This window comes from Scophthalmus maximus, chromosome 7 (assembly GCF_022379125.1).
Source record: "Scophthalmus maximus strain ysfricsl-2021 chromosome 7, ASM2237912v1, whole genome shotgun sequence".
NCBI classification, from domain to species: Eukaryota; Metazoa; Chordata; class Actinopteri; order Pleuronectiformes; family Scophthalmidae; genus Scophthalmus; species Scophthalmus maximus.
In genome coordinates this window covers 3,448,763-3,463,788 of record NC_061521.1, presented here as the reverse complement: position 1 = coordinate 3,463,788, position 15,026 = coordinate 3,448,763, and the positions used below count along the sequence as shown (strand labels likewise).

At 45.5% G+C, this 15,026-nt stretch overlaps 1 protein-coding gene across 5 annotated transcripts in view; it reads right to left on the bottom strand.

Annotated features, from left to right (window-relative positions):
* Positions 1–393: 393 nt before the first annotated feature.
* The window catches only part of LOC118315733 (copine-8-like), a 58,313-nt gene continuing 43,680 nt past the window's right edge, over positions 394–15,026 (bottom strand). For 4 of the 5 annotated variants that reach the window (XM_035643253.2, XM_035643255.2, XM_035643256.2 and 1 more), the window contains 9 exons: positions 14,240–14,296; positions 13,676–13,737; positions 13,354–13,400; positions 10,922–11,103; positions 6,866–6,993; positions 5,085–5,187; positions 3,840–3,897; positions 2,978–3,051; positions 394–2,640 (listed from right to left, as the gene is read on the bottom strand). In XM_035643253.2, coding sequence (XP_035499146.2) covers positions 2,428–2,640; positions 2,978–3,051; positions 3,840–3,897; positions 5,085–5,187; positions 6,866–6,993; positions 10,922–11,103; positions 13,354–13,400; positions 13,676–13,737; positions 14,240–14,296 — 924 coding nt within the window. In that variant the 3' untranslated portion in view covers positions 394–2,427. The remainder of the gene's footprint in view (positions 2,641–2,977; positions 3,052–3,839; positions 3,898–5,084; positions 5,188–6,865; positions 6,994–10,921; positions 11,104–13,353; positions 13,401–13,675; positions 13,738–14,239; positions 14,297–15,026) is intronic. The other variant, XR_004794921.2, reaches the window with a different exon arrangement.

Genomic DNA, 15,026 nt, shown 5'->3' with positions numbered 1-15,026 from the left:
CACATGTGTGTATCTGTGGAGCCTGCCAGCCCCTCAAACTGTGAAAAAAGACCACCCTGTTGTTTTTTTGTGAGCTGGCTTCACCCTACAGCCTGGTTCTGAACAACTGGTTCAGAATTCTCTCCCACTCTGATGTCACAGTTGGACTCTTTTGTGTAACCTCGCTTGCAATCTGAGAATCTCCACTTCTCTGGTGAAGGGGCGTGACATTTCCTACACATTTTGTCATCAGTTGACCTATCACAACAGACTGGGCCAGCTGGCCAATCAGAGCCGACTGGGGTTTATCGGGAGGAGGGGCTTAAAGAAATCCAGGCGTTTTAGACAGAGGGCGAAAAGAGGAGCTGCAGGAATGGGCAGTGTGAGAACACTGATGCCTTTTCTGCACATTAGTGTTATGTTAACCTTTTCAAGTGGTAACACAAATTAACTGTACGAACCTGAATATGAACTTAATATGTCACCTTTAACTCGTGTACAAAATCCTCCACAGAAACAACAGAGACACAAACCTGAGCTCTATGTGTCCATTTTAATATTGCACGATTATCCATTGCTTCATTACCCACCCACAAGATATCCGACCGGCTTGTTTATTTTCCTCTTCTATTTACTTGCTTCCAAAAGGCCGTATTACAGCACAATGCTGACAGACCAGTTTGAATCGCTTAAAGAGGTGTTGTGGGAATAGGAGGAGATTACCACTGGAGTGTGTTGTAACTTCTGTGAGTCGAAGGGAAGAACAGCTGCTGTCATCCGCTGCACCGCAAACGATTCATTTGCTCTCTGAACGTCCGGATCGTGTGTGTTTGATACCGACAGCACGGGTCTTCTATAATAATAATAAGAATAAATTTATAGAGCACTCTTCATTGCTAAAAGCAATCTCAGTGTGGTCTTCTGTAGAGTTTACCCTTGAGGACATGATTAGATACATGCTGCTGGACATATTGGCTTCACCTTTTAGTCACAATGCCGTTTGACAACACGGAGCTAAAAAAATAAGACTGTGCTCACATTAATTTGATCCATAACCATGTGTGCATTTTGCTGTGTTGTCTCGGTTTTCTGTGCACACATTAACAGTGTGATGCTACCACAGAGGTGCGAGTCACCCAATCTGATAGCGACCAAAGTGCTGTAATTCGACAGAAAGACAGTTTGGCAAATATTTTGTGAACACTTGGTGTGACAGGTTAAAAATCGTGAACGGGCGTATCAAAAATCACTGACACGCCAACACTTTGTTGTCAAATCAACATTTTTTTTGGCAATACTGACCAAAGTGTGAGGTAGAGAGACGTCAAAACGACACAAACAAAAATAAAATGCTACAATTCTAAATACAGTGTTATTTTTTTTTTTTTTTTGGCGAAAATAAAGAGACTCTAAAACGCCACACACGGTCAGGTTCGGTAGTGAGATGTGTGTTTTTGACTTCTGGGCTTGGAGATCCACATTTCCAGAACCCACGGACGACACGGTACCTATTAGCGTTTTTTTTCCGACCGAAGAGTAAGGCTGGTTCGAGTCCCTGCTGCATGAGATTTGACCAGACTCCCAGGGAGCACAGCTTCCCCCTGAGTCCAGGCAGGTGGACGGGGCAGAAGGTATGAGCGTGGGAAGATTTGAGGCGGGTGATGGGTTTGTTCTTGATGGAACATGACAGTGGTGGTGGTGGTGGTGGCGGGGGTTGGTGGGGGGTTGTGTGGGAGGGACAAAGCCCTGAGTGCATGCGTCTCTTTAACTAGCACATGCTCCATTTATTTAGAAAAGAAGAAAAACAACAAAAAAACACCGTTATGAAGAATGTGGCACCGGGGCCTGAACCGCTTTAGTACAAAGTCCCGACTTTCAGTATTCTGCGGCCGCAAAAAATAGGAATCTGAAAGGTTTTCACATTAATCGGTATAAAGTTCTTCCTGAAAAACGTCTCCATTCCAGACCTCAACTTTGTAAACATGTACATATCATTTTGTGAGAGAACAGGGGAAATGGAAATAGAAAATAGCAAAACAGATGAGCAGTGCTTCGAACAAAAGGGGGCCTCCACAGTTTGGACCCTTTTGGTCGGACGGCTGCGAGTGGTCAGTTACTGTCCTGTTCAGTCTCTGTGGTGCAGTCAGGTGACCCCCCCCACCCCCCTCCTCAACCACCGCCACGACTCTCCATAGCCTGCACCTCCGTCCAGTGAGGGGAAAGTCCCTCCTTCTCAAAAGTGGAGGCAAGCGTCCCAATCGGGGTCTTTCCGCGTCGCCTCTGACAGCCAAAACGTTCCCGAAAGTGGAACATGAGAGAGCGGGCGAGGTTCACCATGTGCTCGAAAAAGCCTCCGTTGAGAAGCAGGAAGAGGAAGAATCGGAGAAGAAGAGAGCAGAAGCCAACGGGGTTGGCTGGCCGGCTGGCGTCCGAGCGAAGCTTCAGCCTTTAAATTCGGCTTACCCGTCTGGCGAGGAGCGGGTGGATAGCTGGCGGCGGACAGGTGGTGTACGGAGGTGGCAGGGGCCCGGGCTTGATGCCCCTGGTCCGCATGTAGGACAGGAACTGGTCTGGGATTTCGGCGAGCACTTCTTTTGCCAGACGAGCCATGCTGAGGATGTGGTTTCCTCGCCGGTCAATGTAGTCTCTGAAAGGGACGAACTGAGGAAAGGAAAGGAAAGGCGAGGAGGGGAGAGGAAACAGGGAAGGTCACAAAAAGAGAGGAAAGGAGAGCAGAGGAGAGGGGAAAAACAGAGAGGAATAGAGAATGAGATGTTTAAAATACCAGGTAGGGGATTGGGACGGAGGAGAAAAGAATGAAAAAGGACATAGGAAAAAAAAGGGGATGTGGTTTAGGGAAGTGATGCCAACCAGAGCACAGCAGGTCAAACGCCGTGACCTTTTCCTCATTCACCATAAATCCCACATTGGGATTCCTGGGAACACTGGGCTGAGCTCCCAGCCGGTTCCGCCGCGTCTCCGGCGATATCTTCCGTACCTGAACAATGTCCCTCTCGGCGTACCGTCCCTGGGAGGAGATCCTCTCCTCGTCGCCGTCCAGCTCGATCATTTCTGAGGAGAGGGAAGCACAGCTGTCACACGCCGTCAGGTGACTGCTGCTGCCACGGCTGCAGCCGTGGCGAGCGAACGCGCCGTGCAGCCGGATCTGCCGAGGCCATGCCTCATTGAGCGTTGACAATGCCAAACATGAGTACACGATGTTGAGTGCGAGTCGATGAGTGCGAAGCCATCGGACTGTGAGCTGCACACGGGGGAAACATAGGGAAGACATGCGAGAATGTGTGCGAGCTGGCGCCAGCGGTGTGCACCACGGGGACGTGATGCGACCGTGCACTTCACGGCCGCGACGACTGTTAACCGCGGTTGACTTTGCGGGCTAATTGCTCACCGTGAGTGAGCTTGTTCGTTTTTTTTTTAAAATTGAGGACTGCCCCGTGAATGGTAAACACGAATGTCACCGCAACACAAGAGCCAGGGAGAGGGGGGAGGGAACGCGGCTCTTCGTTCCTTAATAAAAATAAAAAAAAAGAAGAGGAGAAAAAAGAAAAACACCACCACCTCTGGTCTGACAAATGAGAATCCTCGCAGCCACTTAAGCTGGCATTCAGGGGGAGAGAGGAGGGGAAAACGAAGGGGAAGGAGAAGAATGGAGGGGAGAAGAAAAGAGTGTCTGCACGAGGGAAGGGCTGAGCCATGTGGGAGGCGAGATAGGCAGTCGAATGAGGGCGAAGGATTAGTACATGCGAATAAAGACACACACACACACACACACACACACACACACACACACACGTGAACACAATGGCACGCATATGTACGCGCTCTTTCGCCCAGCTTACCATCGAATTCCGCCGGTCCAACCCCGACTATTATAATTGACATGGGCAGAGACGCGGCCTGCAAAGGGTGGAGAAGAGACAGAATGGGCGAATCAGAAAAGGCGTGGAGGAAGCAACGTTCATCCCTTTTTCCCCCCATTTGCAATCTTTTAACACCGCAGGCTGTCAGAGAAACACCCCCGTGAATTACTAACTGGAGGTTCCGCAGTCCGCACAGAGAGGGAGCTCAATAGATCGCTCCCACTGTTGAGACAGATGACTTTCTAATTTCGTGCATCTACAACTTCGTCTAAATCTCTCCATAGCTCGACCGCTTTTTAAAAAATGACTCCCGTTTACGTCTTCCCCTGCCCTGAGCAGCAGCCAAACCGCCACCCTGCGTCGCAATATTGTCGATTAGATCTCGGCTGAGTGGGACGGCAGAGTACAGTTTGAGTGATGCATGATGAATGGCTTTTCAGCGTTTCATAAATTTCCCCCGTTATTAGACGGACGCCCAATTTGCCTGAGCATGGATCCTCCGCGGGCCAGTAAATAATTACTCTCAAATCTTACTTACAATAACATTACATCACACGAGGGCGCAGGGGCGGGGAGGGGAGAAGGGGGTGGTAGGGTGGCGAGGCGCCGCAGCGCAGCGAGCAAAGGCGTCTGAGGCTCCGAATATATGAGCTCTCCCAAAAAACCATTACACACGTGAACTCTGATCACACTAATTACAGAGCGGAGCCATCAGAGCGGAGGAGCAGGGCTGGGGGCCGCATGGGGAGGTGGTGGGGGGTGCGACCAGGCAGACCTCTCTCTTCCCTCACTCCCCTCATTAGCGAAGATGAGAAAAAGAGGGAGAGAGCGAGGCTCTGAAACCCAAAGACACCAGATGGACTGCTCCTCATATTCTCCCTTTCATTCCGTTTGTTTGTTTGTGGGTTTATTGGGGATTTCTATTTTTCCTGGCTTAATCGTGGCCGAACCTCCGGGGGTCCTCTCATGTTTTGACAGTAAGTTAAGCTGAAGGAATTAAAAGGGAGACAACACGAGCACTGCTGCTAACCGCGATGTCACAGTGAATTCCGTTTGGTTAGCCGCTTGTATGGTGGCTGCCAGGTCTGTAGAGACGAGCCCGACAGAAGCAAACCTCGGCAAGGGGGATTTGGACACGCCCTTCATGCACTTGCAGGATTAAAACAGAGCCCAAAGTCTTGTAAATAAACACAGACAGAGTATAAATGTGATGTGGTACTGTACGTTGACTATTGACTCCTTGGTCTGTGCCATGTCCGTGATCACACCGTCAGAGATGATGAGCAGGATGAAGTACTGGGAGCCGTCCGTCATTGCTGAAGCATACCTGGCACGGAAAGAGAGAGGAGGTCAGAGGACATGTGAGCACAGATGAAACACACACACACACACACATACAGGGAGAAGGAAAACCTCTGCCTCTACACCCTGCACAAACATTTAATTTGAGCATTTTATTATCATTATTAAAAGGTTTAATTCACCTTTTTTTTCTTTTCTGATGGAATCTATCCATTTTTATTGAAGGGGAGAACTCCGCTGACCAGTATAACTGGCTCTGAGAGAGCTCTCTTCAGCCGGCTGCAGTTGTGAGACTATTCATAAAGTCAGCGATCATCAGTTGGCCTGGAGACCGCTAAAAAGACCTGGAGGGTCCGGCAACAAGACACTATCGCGTGTGTTTTAAGCTCAGCCACAGAATCCCTCGACCACCGCTGCAAACCATTTGGACCTCTTGTTCCCCATCTGTCTCGCTCGTGTCCACCAGCCTCACAAAGTACAACATCAAAACGCAGACTTAAATACACCTCCGTCTCAAATCATATTAATTGCTTCAGTTATTATCTTATTAAACAATATCCCATTTGGGCTATGACTCCCCAAAGATCAATAAAATGATGAACTTATTGCATTGAGAACAAATGGTCCAATTACAGTGAGTGTAATTTCTTTGGCAAAAAAATGTATGTAATATTGAATGTTAAATCAAATTTTTCCAGTTCTTGGACCCACAAATTATTTTTAAAGGTTTTTTTGAGATTAAAAACACTTAAATATAATCATCATTTGATTATTTATAATTATGTCAAAATGTTTGAGGCGATGTCACCGGACTTTGACTTGATGTTGAGCAACATTAACAGTCGGACTGATAGATATTCGACGTGGCTTGGCGTCCCTTTCTCCTCTCGCGGTGCATTCCTGGGTTAGTCGTGAGTGTTGTACAGCGCAGCTATTCTCAGGCTGAGTGGGCGGACGGCACTCACACGGAGAGATGGGATTTGAAAGTCAATGATGAAAGGTGGCAAAAGTGCTTGTTACAGCCCCTCTTTTGGATCATGAGACACGATGTGGCAACAGAGAGTGGAAGTCAGACTATACTGCACTACAGAACAGGACACAACTTTTTATCAGAGTGGCTATTCCGTGTGAAATTGGTCGATCGCTTCTGACGGCCCCCGGAGTCCCAAAGTAGCTGCCAGATGTATAAATGATTTGTTCAATATGTAAAACGGTGGAAGAGCGGCTTCTTGCCTTTACAATTTGTTGCTCCAGTAAAAATCAGACTGCATTGAGGGCCCATGTGTCATGCTAATCAGGTTTAGGTAGATTCTCTACTTGAAAAATGTAAATGTAAATGTCTGTAAAATGGTAGGAGGTGTGAAATTCACTGTTATCCAGAGAAGGGCATTTGGTTTTTTGTGTTATGTTCTTTTCCATTTGTCATCAAGCAGACATCTTCTGGAGGATCGTTCGAGATCATTAACTACTGGGGTAAATATTGCTTCCTCTTAGATGACAGCGATATTAGCACATTCATTTAAATATCACAGATTATTGTACAAACACACACACTCACACAAAAGGCCAGAAAAATTCAGGAAAAAAGAACTGTACATTTTGTTGCGGCATTGTAGCGGAAGACCGCTGTGTGTGTGTGTGTGTGTTGCGTGTGCGTGGGCCTACATGTTCCAGATCCTTGGCTGTGATTACAGTGGACCTACCTGGCCACATGGTTAATAACAGGGGAGAAGTGGGTGGGTCCGTAGAGACGCACAGATTTGAGACTCTGGTAATAGGCCTCCATTACCCCCTCGATACCGCTGCAGTAGGGGTTCTGTGGATTACCATTCTGCACAAAAAAACAGGAGGACAAAACAGCTGAGGAGCACAGAATAACTTTCTTTTGCATACAGCTCCTTGGAAGTTTTAAGTATGCCATGATGTGATATAAATTCATGGTGGCCACCATTTTGCAACTGTATTGAAGTATGTTAAACTTCGACAGGGGGATGTGTAAGATAGTGGTTATTCTGGTTTTATTACAAAACTACAGCATGTCGTCGTCTGATAATCCCAGAGTCAGTGGAAGCTGTGTTTGCATCTAATTTCAACATAATTCCAGTATTTTGTTCAAAAAGGCTTTACTTTTATATTAGGCTTGCTTTGTACCACTACTCCAAACTGAAGACAGACAGTAAGTTCCTCTTAGGCAATTGTTTGATGAGACTTCATTGTCATCTCAGCAAACTTCAGGTACAAAGATGATGCTGCTGGTTTGCAGTACTGTATCTTCAGACATTTTTTCCTGTAGTCGTGTAATACTGTAATAGTTTACACACACCTTTTAACTGATTTCATGTCAATCAGCCAATATTTTGAAAAAATTCTGTTAAATATATTCAAGGGCAATTAGAATCACTTGCATGCATCACATGCCTATGGTACACCTGAGAGACCCCCACACATTGTGCCACGGCACCCAAGTTAACGTGTCATTGAACATAGTTTTGTTTTGATATTTTCACAGAGAGTGCAGCCAAAAGGAATAATAAAACAGCATCACCCTGAAGGAGAAAAAAATATGTATTAGTGGATTTTATATCCCTTTATGGGGAAAAAGCTGGGAGGAAATTATATTTAATTGGCAAAACAGGCTTGTACGGGGGCTGCAAATTGCAGGATAACAGGATTACATGTGTACTCTGAGACATCCCAAAAATGTCCTCCCCTCGGCCAAAACATTAATATCACTTGGATGTTATCAAAAAACATTACCTAGTGTAAGGGGCACTGGAAGGCTGCGGGCCCTTCAGGACGCACAATCCAATCTCACATTAAAAATATTACACATATTTTAGGGAAATGGTCGACAGTTAAATTCTCCTGTTGCAGCATTTCGGCGAAAGAATGTCCCGAGGCAAGCCGTTTCACATTTTTAACTCCGCATGAGGAATGGCTAGCAGGAGAGACATTTTGGCAATTATCCATCAGGCGAGGGGCAATTTGTCGGCATGAGAATCCACAATTGGACAAAATATGATCATGATTTGTCTTGGACTGACGTTTATGAGAAGTTAATCCACTGGCTTCTACAGTAAATTCTTATTTATAGAAGCACGGGTTGTTGCGGCGTTTTTGTTTCCCTGCAGTCCAAGAATCCTTTGAACGTTGTTAAAACTGATGTCTGGTTGACAAGCTTTAATAAAAGGAAGAAGAACACAATGCATTATTTATGTCACCCATATGTTTTGGGCTTTCTAATTATCTCGGTATGAAAGCATCTTGACTGACTCTGCTTGGCTGGCCTCGGGTACGAACAGCGCACACGAGACTCCTCTGCTCTGCGAATGGATCTTGCATAATTACAGATACTGTACTACAGAGTCCGGGGTGGCCTCGTCCCACTCTGGCTACACAGCTGTGGCGTTACATTAACACATATGCGCCTTGTCTGGAGGTTTGGCACCTCGGGGGAGGCTGTTACCCAACGCTGAGCAGCTGCAATGGCTTTCAAAGCCTCTGGAGCCACACGTGAATGCAACAGTAGAGAGCAGGGATGGTCAGGGACGTCTAGAGACCTGTGGTCAACACTGGCAGTGTGGGATGGATGGATGGAATTGAGGAGGAAGAGAGATGGAGTGAGGGAGTGTTAAAATGTGTAGGATTGACAGAAATTGCATATATTATTTGGAATTATGGGCTGCACGGTGGTGTACCTGTCCAGGGTGTACCCCGCCTCCCGCCCAATGTCATCTGGGATTGACTCCAGCGCCCCCACGACCCTTAATGGTTAAAGCGCTAGACAATGGATGGATAGTGGATGGATTTAGAAGGATGTTTTCATGAGTGTATGATCACCTGAATCTAAGAATCCTTGCCTTTTCGTCTGTTCAGAATGAGCCTTTTAAAAACCTAACCCTCTTCGACAGAGTCTGCCCTGTCGCACCACCGTGCTCCTACGGTGGCCCTGAATGGACAAACCAAACACTGCCTGTCGAGAAGGCCTTTCACATTGATGTCGCCTGAAGCCTTCTGTAGGTTCTCCCACACTTTTTGGTAAAGGAGCGGTGAGGCAAAGGGTCCTCAGTTGGTTGGTTGGCTGAAGTTCATCATGTTTTTGGACAGCAGCATTCCCCACCCACCAATAATTGTTGTTGCCTGTAATTGATCCTATGTGTATGAGATTTTCCAGTTGCAGGCTGTGTGTCTTTTACATATAGTTCTAGTACACTGTAAGTTTACGTTTATGTTGTCTGCGCTCTCACTGTGACAGATATGCTCCTCCAGCTGGCATGAAGGCAACTGGACGTTTGTTGCCAATGCCTTATTCAACAGAAGTTTGAGATGAGGCCAAGTTTGAATTGAAGTTGTTTTATTCGGACATTCCTAATCTCACCGTTGTCGACAGAATTACGCACTATCAAATGACAGTCATGGTTCTCCGAAAATGTATTTTTATGACTTTGGTGCTCCTTTTGACTTATGCCATCAATACCGGTGAAACTAATGACCTTCCCATCAGCTTCATCTGTACTGTGCTCTTCAGTACTGATTAGCAAACTTGTTATCATGCTGTGTCTTGGAAGGTCAGATTTTATTATGTATCATTATAATTTATCAAACATTATTATTATAACTTAATACATATATAACTTAATATAACTTGAAACTCGGCACAATAACTAGGAAGGTTTTCCAAGAACTTCACAACAAAGATGAACCAATGGTTTACATGTTGTCGCACTATTTTTGGAAAGGTCATGACCCTCAAGTGTGATTGACTTTGAATTTGACACACAAGTCCAGCTCAATGTGCTCTTCCTGGACCAACATTGATGGATTTTTCTGCCATTTTGAAGTAGCTGAAAAATGGAAAACCAGCAAATATTCACCAAAATTTGAGGGATCCCTTAGTGCAAGTGGCATGGCCCATCTATAGACAGATAGAGAGATATACAGGCCTATATATTTGTCTGTAAAATTGCTTTGAGATTGTTTTGAGCTATCCTCATTAAACTTACTGTGGGGACATCCTGCATCATCTCCTGAACATACTGTACACACCAAGTTTCGATATCCTATATGGCCTTCGTGACTAAGTGGCTGGTAAGATGGAAAAAAACTGGCCCAAAAAAATGAATTACCTTTGTGAGTCAAATATAAATTTGTTTCAGTATTTCATTAGGCTAATGAGGTATTAGGTGGAATATGATCTCAAGGCTATTACTAGGAACTGGTACAAAGCTGAACCTCCGAAGAAGGAACTCTGGTTTGAGATCATCTGGCTTATTCATTCAATGAACAAGTTGACGTACCAACTAAATCTCAAACTAAATTGGAAAACTCAAGGAAACTCCTTGACATGAACTCGACTATGACTAAAAAGGACATTATTCACACTCTTGTTATGAAGTGTACTTCAACTTCAAATGGGACACTTGGTCTGTTCATGGTCACCACTTTGAGAAAGCTCTTCGCATTTTTTAGCTCTATAAAAAACATTGCTGTCATATTTGGTAAATATTGTGAGGCTGTGAATCAATCCTGCTAAAACTGACCTATGGCTCACACTGTGAAAAATAATGACGAGCCCCATACCAGAGGGGGGAGGGTCTTCTTACCCTTGGTTTTGTTTGGTCATGGTAATTACATGTAAATAGTCAGATGTTTGTATCTTTTGTAAAATGTTATAGAGGTTAGAGAGATGGACACACAGAAGTGTGTGTGTGTGTGTGTGCATGACGACGCAGATAATGAGGAAAAAGCAGCATCCTTACCAGGGCAAACTCATGCGAGACTCGTCCGTCTGGGGGAAGCTTGGCACCAAAGCCCAGTGCAGGAAACAACTTGTCGCTGTCGTAGTCCTGGATGATCTCCCCGACAGCCCGCAGTGCCATGGCGTAGTCGTTCAGCTGGTACGGGCTCATGTAATGGAGCGAGGTGGGCTGGGACGGGTTGCCTGGGACCCGAATGATTCAACACAACACACACACACACACACACACACACACACACACACACACACACACACACACACACACACACACATCAGCAACAATCTGTAATTATGCCTGCTCCCCCTGGGCAGTGAGTCATATTAAAATATAAAGGAGAGGAGTGGGTGGAAAGGGGTTAAAACGCGGGCGTAGTTTTGGTTGCACAAATATTTCCCCAAGGCGCAGCTGCACTGGAGGCAGTAATAACCTCGCCGGTTGCCTGACACCTCGGTGGTTAGTGTGAGGAGCCATGGTTCTACAGTACGAGGCCGCAGTCGCAGCTTAACCACCGCACTAACAGGACGTCGCCACTGAACATGCGGCACCGCAGAAATAATGCAGAGCCGTCTGCTTAGATTTATTTCTGTCATGAAAAAAGTGTTCAGCTTCATTTGTCCAATAAGAAAAAAGAGAGATAGAGAGATAAAAATAAATACATGAAAGTTAATCCAAAACCCTGTGAAAAACAATGGTGACATTAAAAGAAAAGATGTGGAGTTATCCTGTATATTTCGTTAATCATGATCAAACACTGTGACAAGAGCAAAACTTTTTTTCAGATAATCTTTAAATAAGTTCCCACTTCCATGGCCAGTCTGCGGCACTCAGACTGAAGTCCATTCTTTTTTCAGAGGAAGTAGATGTTTTAAAAATGGGTCATAAATAAAAAGTTTCACTTTTAAATCAGGGCACAGAAGTTAACTGAAACAGATGGACACTGCAGTTTTAAGCAGACCTTACTAAAACAAGAGTAAGTAAATAGTGCGTTTGCTTTTCTGCTTCAGATTACAATCTATAACAATAAACTATGTGTGTTTTGGTGGTGAGGGATGGTTTTGGTACATTAATATGGCATTAATGTACGAACTGCGTTGTGCAATGTTATGGAATGAGACGGTTGTTCTTAACTGTTTTTTTAAATACTAGCAACTGGATCCCAAAAGAAAAAACGTCACCAAACTCATAAAACAAAACACCTTGCAATAATGTCAATATAATATTGTCCAATATCCAATATTGAGCACGACGTAAATGGCTGCAGTGTAATTAGCCTTCCCTGTCTGCAGCAGGTCTCTTGGTCTCCCTGCTCCTGAAACAACATTTTTCTTCAGGAGAGAAAAAGCATCTGTGTAGGATTTCTTCTCCCATTTGTACCGACAGGTATTGTTTCCATCTGTTTGTACGACAACTAGTCACAGCTGCAGCGTGTCCCCGTCCCCTAAAGGTAAATCTGAGAAATCTTCTCAGAAATTTTGTTGCCACAGTTCAGAAATACACTAAAACAACTACTAGATAACAGTAATTTACGCTTACTGTCTGTACTGCTACTGTCTGTACTGCTACTGTCTGTACTGCCACTTTCTGTACTGCCACTTGTGTTGCTCGGTAGAAACCCCATCCTGCTTATACTAACAATCTGAACCTGCCAGTGGCACAAAAAAACACTTTTAGTGGACATATTTGACGTTGACATATTCCTTGGGGGGATTTACACTGCAGCCCCTTTAGCGGCTGTTGGTCATAACTTTCTTCCCCAATAGTTTTGTCCTAATTAATCACTTGGAAGCAAAAAAGAAGATAGGAATATGGGGCCCCCTTTTTTAAAACACCACAACCATCCTTCAATGTCAGCATTATTTGTCAAAGACAGGACTGTGAAAAAAGAAGAGAGCCGCCCCATCTCCGTGACGTCTCCAAAGCTGGATAAAATAAACAGCCTTATCTTAATAATAGGTGAAATATTCACCGAAATATTATCTTAATTAATCATCTCTCGCTAAAAAGGAGAACATCAGTCATCTGTGACAGAGTCTTCTGCGCAGGATCACTCGTTTTGTTTTTGCCTGCCGTTGAATTGAACTCCCTGCACCGTAGGAGGACGGTATCCTAAGCTTTCCCTACATGGTAACCAGTCGGAAATGCAAATGGAAACACTTTGATATTTCTATTTTTGAAGGGAAAATATCAAATTGTGCCCAGAGGTTTAAAGCAACAGATTTTATTTAAATAATTGTCCAACTTTCTGCCGCTTTGGCGCTTCTGCCTCTGGTTGATTAAAAGGGGGGTGAAGAGTCATCTGATTGAGTAAAATGGACTGATAAGGAATCACTCAAGAGCTTACATCCAATCAAGATCAAGAGTGTTAACCACCAAAGTCCAATCTGTTGGATACACTTAACGGATTCCACCGATAAGAGCTCGGGCACACTTACCATTCGACGCTGTGAAATCAATTGCCACCGTGAAATTAATCTGAGTCCTACAAGGGAGAGAACAAATAAATCAATCAATCGTGGGATCACCAATCACACTAGATTATACCATGGCGTGTCTCAGAAGCATGCGGCAGCGAGCAATTAAGTGGCGGGTTATCGGCTGCAGTCCCCGTCCTAATATTGCAGCCGAGAGATAAGCACGGCGCCGTAATCCTCCCCGGCCCGGGAGCCTCCCGGGGAGTCGACGCCGCGTCTTGACCGCAGCTGGATTTGGCGATCGGGAGCCGCGCCGAATCCGCACAGGGCCACGTGAACTCACCCGCCCCTGATGTAGTCGAGGAAGGAGAGCTCAGTGTCCACCAGGCAGGACAGGAGGGTGACCTGCCGGCCAGAGCAGGGTGGGAAATTACACAGCGATCACATTAACAGACACACGTTCGCGTGGCTCCTGATTCTCAGATTGTCGGGTGACGGGTTATGTCTCTGGCGCTCCTGCGCTGTACTGCGTCTCGCGCTTTGTTCCTCGCAGATCAATATTTCCCGTGCATCACATCATTTTACTTTTGGCCAAAAGAGGCCTCCCCTCCCTACTCACTCATTCGCTACGATTGTCGCGACGGGCCACACGAATAGATTTAACTTGACGCTTAATGAAACTAGATTCATTCCAGACAGTTCCTTTAACTGCGGAGTCACAAGGGCAATTAATCATTTCGCTGGCACATCTTCCACCCGTCTTTTTGACGGCATTATCGCTGGCTGACAAATCACAGGAAAAGTGAACGACAATTTGAAATAAAGAAGAGTGGACGTGTAGTGTGAGTGTCACAGGGCAAAATAACCAAAATCGCGAGCGAGCGGGCCGCGCAAACCGCTGACTCACCGTTCCTGAGTTTTGGTACTTTTTCTTCTTCTTTCCTTTTTTCTTCGGATTTAGCACCTGCGGAGAGAGAAAAAGAAAAAAGGAAACGTGAATCCGCTCTGTTCGGTTTAATCAACGTGGACTATTCAGCAAAACCAATGAGAGGTCAGTGGTTTTTTTTTAATGAACCGGAGTATTCCCATCACCACATTACGTTGACTTTAATTAGGAAAGCAGCTTCATTTAATTTCTGTTCTCAGATATTCCGCGCAAATCGCTAATTTGATTTTTCCTTCTTTCTTTTTTTAATAATGTGTGTCCTGGTCATGAAGATATTCAGAGCTGATCAGAAAGAAGGTGGAGACAACACGTGCCACAGTGCCTCTACACACCAAGCGATTCAAGTGGTGCTTCGTAAGCACCTTTGCTGACTCTTGACCGTCAGTGATTTATGGTTTGCTCAGACACAGCTGGTGAGGCACTCGAGGGTCCGAGGGAAGGGAAGCATCTCCTTAATTAATCGTGAGAGTCACTCGATAATCACCGTCAGTGTGCGTGTGTGTGTGTGCGCGTGCGGTGCGCAGAGTGAATCGCAGCGTACACCAGAACTGCTGAATAACAATGAGGAGGGGATGTGTCCCTCTGGGGAAAAACGGCGCTGACAAGGGATAAAAACCAGGTGATGGAAAATGTTGTCTGTGCTCAGCCCTTGGAATAGGCTGTACAGGTGAATGCTGAGGGCGCCGGCCGCCATCCAAAGTTCATGCCACGGCTCCTGGCCCTGACTGCTGTTTTGTCTCGACCGTGC